Source organism: Zerene cesonia, chromosome 3 (assembly GCF_012273895.1).
Source record: "Zerene cesonia ecotype Mississippi chromosome 3, Zerene_cesonia_1.1, whole genome shotgun sequence".
NCBI classification, from domain to species: Eukaryota; Metazoa; Arthropoda; class Insecta; order Lepidoptera; family Pieridae; genus Zerene; species Zerene cesonia.
This window is the reverse complement of record NC_052104.1, coordinates 4781030-4791092: the sequence shown is the minus strand read 5'-3', so window position 1 is coordinate 4791092 and position 10063 is coordinate 4781030. Positions and strand designations below refer to the sequence as shown.

General features: G+C 33.0%; 2 protein-coding genes across 3 annotated transcripts; both read left to right on the top strand.

Moving 5' to 3' along the window:
* Nucleotides 1–1471: 1471 nt before the first annotated feature.
* On the top strand, nt 1472–4078 carry LOC119839207. Its single transcript, XM_038365428.1, has 8 exons — nt 1472–1487; nt 1549–1659; nt 1989–2047; nt 2269–2394; nt 2705–2777; nt 2916–3043; nt 3110–3265; nt 3788–4078. Exons 1-8 carry the CDS (start codon nt 1472–1474, stop codon nt 4004–4006), a joined length of 888 nt encoding a protein of 295 aa, XP_038221356.1. The 3' UTR covers nt 4007–4078.
* Nucleotides 4079–4386: 308 nt separating this feature from the next.
* On the top strand, nt 4387–8743 carry LOC119839482 (myosin light chain alkali). Of its 2 annotated transcripts, XM_038365767.1 has the most exons (7): nt 4387–4517; nt 4842–4869; nt 5866–6023; nt 6302–6452; nt 6671–6757; nt 7485–7547; nt 8245–8743. In XM_038365767.1, exons 1-6 carry the CDS (start codon nt 4515–4517, stop codon nt 7508–7510), a joined length of 453 nt encoding a protein of 150 aa, XP_038221695.1. In that variant the 5' UTR covers nt 4387–4514; the 3' UTR covers nt 7511–7547; nt 8245–8743. The 2 variants fall into 2 exon arrangements, with proteins under 2 accessions (XP_038221695.1, XP_038221694.1); XM_038365766.1 differs by lacking the exon at nt 7485–7547 and having other exon boundaries at nt 8245–8611.
* The last annotated feature ends 1320 nt before the right edge of the window (nt 8744–10063 follow it).

Sequence of the window (10063 nt, the reverse complement as noted above, 5' to 3'; positions counted from 1 at the left end):
TTTTTTTTTTTTATTAATTAAAGAACTCTCAATTTCCTTTGAATATAAAAGTACTCGCTTTAAATGCATGATTTAACACTAATTTTATTTTATTTATTTTTTTTGTGTGCTATCAGGACAAACGACATTAACGTTAAACGTTTATTTTTAATTAAATTAATTTATTAATAATTAGGATACATTGAGTTTCTTTTTATACTTTAATATCATCATTAATATTCACACATACACACACTACACATACACATACAATCTACACTACTTCAAAACTCGGATTTTAAGTAGTTTAATTTCATGAATATATAAATAACTTATTGATAAAATGTAAATTATTAAAATTTTTAATTATTAAATATTATAAACTTATATTAAATTATAGAATTTCAATGTCATATGTATGTAGCTGCAATTACATTTTATTGTGTCTAAATTGAACTATTATGTACTGTATCGGGAAGACACAGGCTCCTGAAACACAGCGAAAGCTATATTAGGAGTCTGGGTTTTATGTTCTATGTGATTTATAATTTGTTCAATAAATGATTTTTATTTATTTTTTTTTTTATTTTTATTTTTTAGTTCAAAATTTTATATAATAAATAAAAATATCGGTGACCGCCTGCCCGTCTTCTCCCGGCTTAACTCGTGATAAAAAATCGCATACGAAATTTTAATTTAATGTAGAGCAAGATAATATAACTCCCTACAGTCTCTCAAACGTCTCTTTATAATATTAGTATCAGAATTTTATGATAATGACTAGTCACTAGTCATATCCACAATTAAACTCATTTAAATTATTTTCAATAATCAATTATTCCAAAGCCAAGAAATTTTGTATGATATTAAGATAACTGAGTACAATCGAGAAACGTTCTAAAATAGTTCGAGGCTGAATAATACTCAGATTGCTATTGGCTGGGCGTTACCGAAATAGCTTGGTTATTTTGTATGAAAAATGTTTTTGTGAAAGCTTAAATTATACAGCATATAGGTATGTTTTCTTCGAACTGTGTAATTTTTTCAACATGTTATCGATCATTAAAAAGCTTCCACACGGGATTATTTAAAACCGTCTACAATTAATAAAGGTTTAAATTTCAATTTAATATTGCCCGTATACCTAATTATGTCATGACTTTTATCAGAAGGCAGTGCGAGTAGTTTAATCACGTTAAATGGATATTTTTATAGTGCACGAACCAATATGGATCGATTGTGATAAAAGTTGCAATCACCTAGTTATATCTTTTGATGTTATTATGTAGTTAAGTATTGTTTATTTACGCCAAACCCAACAAGTTGGAGGTCTAATATAATATGTTAGTTTATTATTGAATATATACAAACTATTCACATATACCTACACTTTAAACACAAGGCCACAATTAAAGGACAATTAAAACTCAAACTGACGTATACGATTTCATTGGCAATGAAATAAATATAAAGCAAACTTAACTGCAACGAAATGACTAATAAGGATGGTAAGTGATACATTTTTACTGTAGTATTATAAATAAGTAAATTTATGTTTTCGTTTTTCAGCTGAAAGAGATATACATCGCGATCCACGAATGGCTACTTTGTTAGCGGTGCATCTAGTAAGTCAGGTTCTGGACGAGGCGTATGTTATTGCAAACGCTGCTCAAGATTCTGGTACAGTATTATGTACATTTTAATAGAATACTTATAGAGACAAAAAAAACAATGTTCCAAAATATATATATATATATATATTTTTAGGTCAGCCGTGGCAATATGTGTCGGGCTTAAAGACGATCAAAAATTATAGTTTAAATGAAACGTACGAAAAAGAACGAGGGCATGTAGATGACAATAAAAAAACTAGTCAAAATAAATTGTGTAAAACTCCAAGTAAAATAGCGACGTCTACTCCACAAAAAGCTCTAGGTACATTTTTCTTTATATGTCACTACGTCACCTATTAACAGTACAAAATGAAAATAGGCCCATATTTATTACAGATAATCCCACAAATGTGAACGACCATTCTCTTATAGGCCAAGGGGATGAAGAATTTACAGTAAGTTAAACGCATATGTTAAAATCTTGGCTGCAATCCAGAATGACGTAACTATTAATTTTGTTTATGCATTATTTAAAAATGAATACGTGATCAAAAAGCTTTCTGACACCAATTAAAAGACAGTATAAAATTTATTACTATCTTTGCCTGCTACTGCTTTGCCTTTGCGGTATTGCTCAAAAAATTGTTAATGAAGTAAATATTTGCAATCCTTTCAGGGTGATACAGATGAGTCGAAATCAACATCTTTGTTCATAACGAATCTTTTTGACATGAGCGATGTAGAGCGTGATATGAGTTTGATTGAACCAGTTCTAATGCAAGATAAACCGGAACCACACGATGTAATAATAAATGCCATGAAGAAAATGATGGATCGCTTCGTAGAATCTGCTTTAAATTATGCGTCTGGCCAAGAATTTTCTATAAATGAGTGTAGAACGAAGTCATCCGCGGACACTACATCAAGTTATTCCTTTTTGTCTGATGCAGTCGGTGATGAAGATGAGGATAGGGGACTTTTAGTTGACAATGATGCTCATCAACCCGATAGCCATTGCACACAGAAGGCACTAACATACAATATTACTTACTTGGTAAACTTAAATATCTTTACATTAAGAAATAATTTAACGGCTTATTAATTATTTTTAGGACATTAACAACAATGAAACAACAACTAAACACGATATAGCTTCTTATGAAAAAGCCTACTTAACTCTAAATCGTATGTAACTTTATTAGTTAATTAGTTTTAAATACTTACGTAAAGGTAAATTTAAAAAAGAAATGTAGTATGGTATAAAACTAGTTCATGAATAAAAATAAATATGACTTAAAAATAATTATATACGCATCTGAATAGGAGATTATGAACATTACTCTGACGATGAAGAACCTGTTCTTCAAGACCCTAAAGGGCTATCAATGCACGAAATTGAGCTTATGGCTGGGGGCTCTGCTGGCGACAATTGCCCTCAAGAAAAACAAACGGTACGCAATACTTTGTATTTTAAACATCGTTGGTAAAATATAACAATTTAGAGGATATATTTTCAGAAAAACAAGGAATTAGCAGCAATATCGGGAGTGTCAAGCTCTGGCCTTGGTTCGAAGAAAAGTAGCTTAATCCGTCGCTGTCGCACTCAAGGAGCTAGACTCTTATCTTGCCTCCGAGGGTGGTGGTGGAGACGCAGGTTTCATGGAAAACGCAGGGTGAGATTAAAAAAATGTGTTCTAACTTCCAACGAGTTTGAGCAGGTATATATACAGATGATGCTCTAAATGACCTTTTGCCACATGAAATATTTATGACCCACATTTTCATAGTCAATTTAACAATTATTTAAATAAATGAGTTGGAGTCACTGGTATTTGTTTTCTGTCATCCCTTAATTGTCGATCACTGTTAATCCGGTGACTCATTCGCTATAAATATGTTTACGACAAATACTTTTTAACGATACTTTACTTGTAATATCGTTAAGGATTATGCAAAAAGAAAATGTTATAATTAAAATGTTTGTGTCCTCGTAGGGTACGGGGCAAGTAATAGGTAGGAAGGTATGTGACATCTGTTCCACGGATGGATTTTTACGTGCAATTATGTGATCAGCCTTCAGCCCTACCAGACTTAGATTTTTATGTAAACCTCAACCGGAAATTGAACTCATGTTCTACGTTTACGCGTAATTTGCGTCAAGAATAGTACGTACAATTATTCTTTAATTTTTATAGGATTCTCGAATGCATGGATCAATTCGTCTCCACTGTCCCTTATCACCTGATGCCCGACGCCGAGCAGCTAGTCTACTTGACCAACGTCATCTAAGGACACCTTCTCCGTCCAGATCCGTAGTTTGGAAGTTCAACACTGTCAATGAGGCTCTAGTTCATTCCGCCCAATGGAAAGAGTTCGCATCGAAAATTGATTTTAGTGAAAACGAAAACTCTTAAAATTAAATTTTATGATTAGCTATTGTATTCATATTGAAACCTCGATTTTATTGCAATAAAAGTATGGTTCAATATTTTCAAGTTTTTTTCTGATGTAGCTTCCGTATAGACAAAATATCATTAGCATAAATAAATAAAGAATGCTTCGCACCTTTTGTATTCATTATATAGGTACCTATGACATAGATACGATCGAAATAGTTTAACGTAAAAGTAGATTTACCATTAGGATTGGCTTCAGCTCGTTATGATAGTTTGATGAATGTGTGAAAACTATTTCTATCCTGCTTCCACTTGGCGAAGCTATACGTGTGTGAGAATGCCGTGGGCATGTTTCAACTCCTCCGAAAATAGAACATTCGCGGACTCCTGGGCTAAATCTCAAATATCCAGACGTGAGCGCCATCTGAGCCAGTTAAAACAGTCAAGTGAAAAGTTTCCAAGCTCCACTTCTTGTCTAAACGTCTGCCAGTGAAGACCGGGAGGGAACCAACTAACACCACACAAAATGGTGAGTCATCCAGCAGTGAACTAGTGACAAGGAGTTCAGTGTAAAATTGGACTGTTCATAAAACACAAAGTGCACAAATACGTGATAATTTAATACAATTCCGCTGACCGGAAATCCGTGTGCGTCTTATTATCGAATTTAACAGTGATGTGCCAATCAAATAGTGATACAACCCTAAATGGTATCTTCGAGATACTCTTCACAGAACCTACACAAAGTGCAGTGATGCAATACACGACAATTTCATCTACACACATACTACCTACATACTAATTCATTCATCTTAAGATGTAAAATAACAAAAAATTATTTGGTTATTTTCAGAGCGACCTCAGCAAAAACGACATCGAAAGTGAGTATTACATTTCAAATCTAATATCGAAACTAATATATAAATATAGCATTTAACTACGTGATTTCAAAACCATTTTAATTTAAACAGTTTTTTTTTAACTTTAATTTATAACTAACAAGTACCCAATAGCATATAATTATACAGTATTTACAATAACAGCAGCAGTGTTTTGATGTCATAATAAACGAATTATATAAACGTACGAGTATATTATCACGGCATCGTATCGGCTAAGTATAGCACGGCTTATGTCAGTTTCTCATAAAAGGTTCGCGTTGCTATGTAATGCCGGCTACAGTGACGCGATTACAATGCGCGCGCGCTGCGTTCCAAAATTATCTTCTTGCGTCACGTGATCCAACTATACCGCCCGCCCAAACAGAGAAACTCCACTCGAATTTCACTGCCCAAAGCGCCGCGTTTTGGCACCAAATCTAATGAATGACTGCACATTCCTTACCATTTCCGGCATTGAAATATACAATCATATAAATGTTGATTCTATTAATTAATATCAATATCAAGGTCATCAGATAAAAGGACAAACCAGTCCAGTAATTTGAAAACCGTCAACTTCAATAGATTCAAACGATTTTTTTTTTTACAATTTAATTTTATTTTTGACATTTTCATTCATGCCGAAAAAGTTGAAAGCGTTTAAACATAAACTTTCATGTAATCGAATGTGGGACATACAATCGAATTTATTAATAGACGATGACTCATATGAATAAATCGACGACTGGAAGAAAAGAATTTCAGGTCGCCCACGCCTCTATATAGGTCGCTATACCTGAATTAACTAGGCTTTTCTAATGACTTCGATTTATTTGAGTTTTATTATTCTCTTTATAATACTTCACTTTGGAGTTGTATTAACTTTATTTACACACTCCCCATCCCACATGGTTCAACTATGCCTTCAATTTACTTTAATTGGTTTCAGTTTCTATATTAACAAGTGAGGATATTTTAATATTTATTGAATTACAGGGGCATCCTTCGCCTTCTCCATCTACGATTTTACCGGAAATGGTAAAATCGACGCTTACAATCTGGGTGACGTCCTGAGGGCGCTCAACTCCAACCCCACACTGGCTACCATCGAGAAACTCGGTGGCACTAAGAAGAAGGGCGAGAAGCAACTTTCGGTACTTCATTGTTTTATTTCAGGAAAAATATTTTAAGTAATTTGTCAAAAATATAAAGAACTTTGTAGATGTAGGTTTAAAAAAAGTAGAGTCAAAGTTTCAAATAAAAGACTGGTATAACAAGTAATTTCTTTTTACGTTTCTAAATAGAAACATTCGAACAATGCTTATTTTTCTAAATGATATTTAAAAGTAGTCCAATAAAGTCGTTGAACCTAAGTCACCTAAACAAGTAGTGTAACCTAAATGTAAACTAACGCAAAAAATATTTATTTCAGGTTGAAGAGTTCCTTCCCATCTACGCCCAGTGCAAGAAAGACAAAGACCAGGGCGTCTATGAAGACTTCTTAGAATGTCTGAAACTGTACGACAAGAATGAGAACGGTCTGATGCTTGCTGCTGAGCTGACGCACACACTCCTTGCTTTAGGTTTGTGCTTTATTTATGAAAAAAAATATGTATATATTATGTTATACTTGACATCTCCAAAATTCGCAAAATTCAGAAATTTCTCTCTTTTCTATAGTGATGTCTTCAGCAATGTTTGCTGAAATAAAAACTAACTTAATAAAAAACATAACGTCGTCCCTAATCATTTTCTTTTTGCATAAAACTTCAGCCCATTAATAATAATGCAAAAACTTCAGGTGAAAAACTCAATGATGAAGAAGTAGCGGAAATCACAAAGGACTGCATGGACCCTGAAGACGACGACGGCATGATCCCATATGCATGTAAGTACAGTGGGTTTGAGAGCTGAAGACTTTGTATTTTAGTTTCCCTTTTTGTAGATAGATATAAAAAAAACGATAAATCTACCTTAGCACAATCTATTATTTACTCTATAATTTTGAAATATGTTCATGTGGACTATGAACAACGTTTATCTGTGTGTTTATATATGTTCAATTTTGTACGAGTCTCACAGAACTGAGATTTCGAAACTTTGTGTGATCCTTAGTGATGTCGTTTTTAAAGACGATTTCATAAAATTTCATACACTCAATACATACACTTAGGTACACGGCATTGTTAAATGCTTATAAATGTTGTCACTTCACTTTTGTAGAAATGTAATCAGCTCATTTTTGCTTCCACTGCAAACATAAACTTCGTAGTAGATTCAAATAAACATTGTCTTAAATTAGTAAAACTATTGTTAAATACACGCTTAAATGTCGTCTTACAAAATATTTAGAATTCCATTAACACTGATATAAAATTCAAGTTATACTAACAGAACACATAGAAAAATTAGTTGAATTTACAAGGTAATATTCAATTTAGTACTTACATTGGTATTGGCTAGTGATTGACTTGTACTCGTAGTGTTGTTTTATAAACCTATTCTATGTATATAATATAAACAAAGATGTAACTTTTGTGAGCATCACTGAGACGGATGCGTTTTGTAGTTACTGGATGTGTGTGTGCCCTTTATGATGTGTTGTCCATTTACAGCATTCCTGAAGAAGGTGATGGCGTAGAGGATGTACCTGTCGTCAAATCTTTAGTTATAAGATCGTAAGTCAATCGAAGATGGCGCCAATGCAAACCAACATGATGCTTCTAGCAAAATTACGCTTCATATTACGTGAACAAGCTTTCTATTGCAATAATATGCTTAATCTTAAAACCTTAGGCAATATTTTTTGTCTTAAATGTGGCTTTCAATGTGTCGGTGTCGTATTTGAAATTCAGCGCAGTTGCATAGAATGAGTCAGCTTTTAGCTGTTTGTATTCGCGGAGTGACGCTGTGAAAAGCATTCATTGTACTAGACGTTGTTATGTGAAACACTTTTGAAATTGCGTTGATTCATTTTGCAACTGGGCTTGGATATTTCAGCGTGATCATGGACAATTTTGGACTCTTTTTCCCTTTTCTAGTTCTTGCAGTTAAAATTTTTAATTAATAATATTTGATCTTTTTAGAACCGTTTGAGACCATGTTTGTTATCATAATCTAACTCGCGAGATTGTAAGATAGAGAAGAGTTAGTTATCTTTTGAGAGATAGAGATAGATAGAGATTGTAATCTAACTGTGTTTACAATTTTTCAGTGTCATTTATACAAATTAGGCAAGATAAGAAAGATTGCAAGCGACAAGTTCAAAAATTATAAAATATCTTCATTTTAGCCTGTAATTGGAGTCATTGCCATGGTCACACTGAACTGAAAACATATATTGGAACAACAGCTCATATTTATTTCTTTTTGCAGCTTTCCTCAAAAAAATGGTTGAAGGCTGGTCACCCAAAAAGACGGAAGGCGCGGCGGCACCGGCAGAGGCGCCAGCGCAAGGCTAAGACCTCGTGCTCCGACCCATCCGCGCCAGCCCCCGTAACACCAGAACGCCGTATCAACCATCACACAATACGGACTGTACCTTTTTATACGATTAAACATCTTGTACAACAAACTCTCAATGAATGTACATATTTAATATTAAATGTCGAGCACTGTAAACGCGCTTTGTACGTGTCATTTTAAATTTATTATTATTTATTAAGTTTATAATTACAAAATAAAAAAAAACAAACCACAACTATTTTATAATAAAATATTAAAACGTTCCATCTTGTCTGTATGTGCGTAGTTCTTTGTTATTCTTTGAATATTTACTTGGTTACCAAAATGCTTACCATAGTTAATGAAAGTTAATTAGAAGTAAGAAAATTATAAAACAGTGACAGTGGAAATACATTTAACTAAATTAAAATCGATTTCTCTATTACACATTTGCATGAGCCATATTAAAAAAAGATTACCCAAAGTTATCTTGTATTTTTCTATTCACATATTCATATCTAAGTGATAATTTAAATTACTGATTCTATACAACTATCTTAAGACAATAAAGAAATAAAGATAAGAAAGCAATTACTTTTGGAGACATAAGTATGAGATTCGACGAACTATATTTAAAAATTCTAGTTTTATAGCATTAAAACGCTTATAAATGATGACATTTTTAAAGAATATAAAAAAGCGATTATTAGGCGGGATTCGAACTCCCGTCCGTCGCTGTACAAAAAAACTCGCAATATTTTTACTCGAATAGAGTAATTGGGTAAATATATCTAATATGTTGATCTTTTTAATTTCAAATTCTGAAAATCAACGCTCTACATATTATATATCTATTGATATTAAAGATGGTATTATTCATAAATTATAATACACACTAAATTGACCATTCAGCTCCTAGATCACACAATTCCATTTCAATTGTATTATTTTTATGTCATACGTTACCACCGCCCATGATCATTTGCAGATACATAAATACTAAATGCATTGCCATATTTAAAAGGTGTGAGATTTCAAGGAAGAATTTATGAAGGGAATCAAGGAAAGGGTTGTAAAGGATAATAATATGGGCTTCCGGCTCCTCCACTCACCGATCGAAAGGCATGCTACGACAACTATTTCACGCCGATCTTCTGTGGAAGCGTGATAGCTTCCCCGGTGCGTGCGTTAGTTGGCCCAATTCGTACCGAAGCGTACTGGACTCCCACATTCAAAAACAATGTTCTCTATTTAGTAATTGACATTGAACCCACAAATAGTGAACCATTACAAGTTAGACTGCTGCCTATTTAATATTTTGTATATCTGAAATTTTATCTGTCTGAAAAATAACCAATTTTAACCGACTTTACAAAATTAGGAGATACTCTTCTGGTCTTCAATTCGACTGGTTTTTTTTGGATTTGTTACGTAGAGCTTTCGACTGGGTGAACCAATTTCGATGAATCTTTTTTTTATTGCAAAAAGCTGATGCATCCCGTGTGGTCTCATTAAAATTTAATCTAGTTCTGACAATTTGACGCCGCTTTAGTTTTTACTAAAAAATAATGTTAAAACCTATATGGATACTGGATAAATTAATAATACCTAGAAAATTTATGATAGTTAGAATTAGATAATTTAGTTACACTGAATTGTTGACCCTATATAACTATACTGCCCAACTAAGCGCAAAAGCGGTAACTCAAAGAAAGCGAGTTTTGAGATAATTGAAGTTATGTAAAAATAG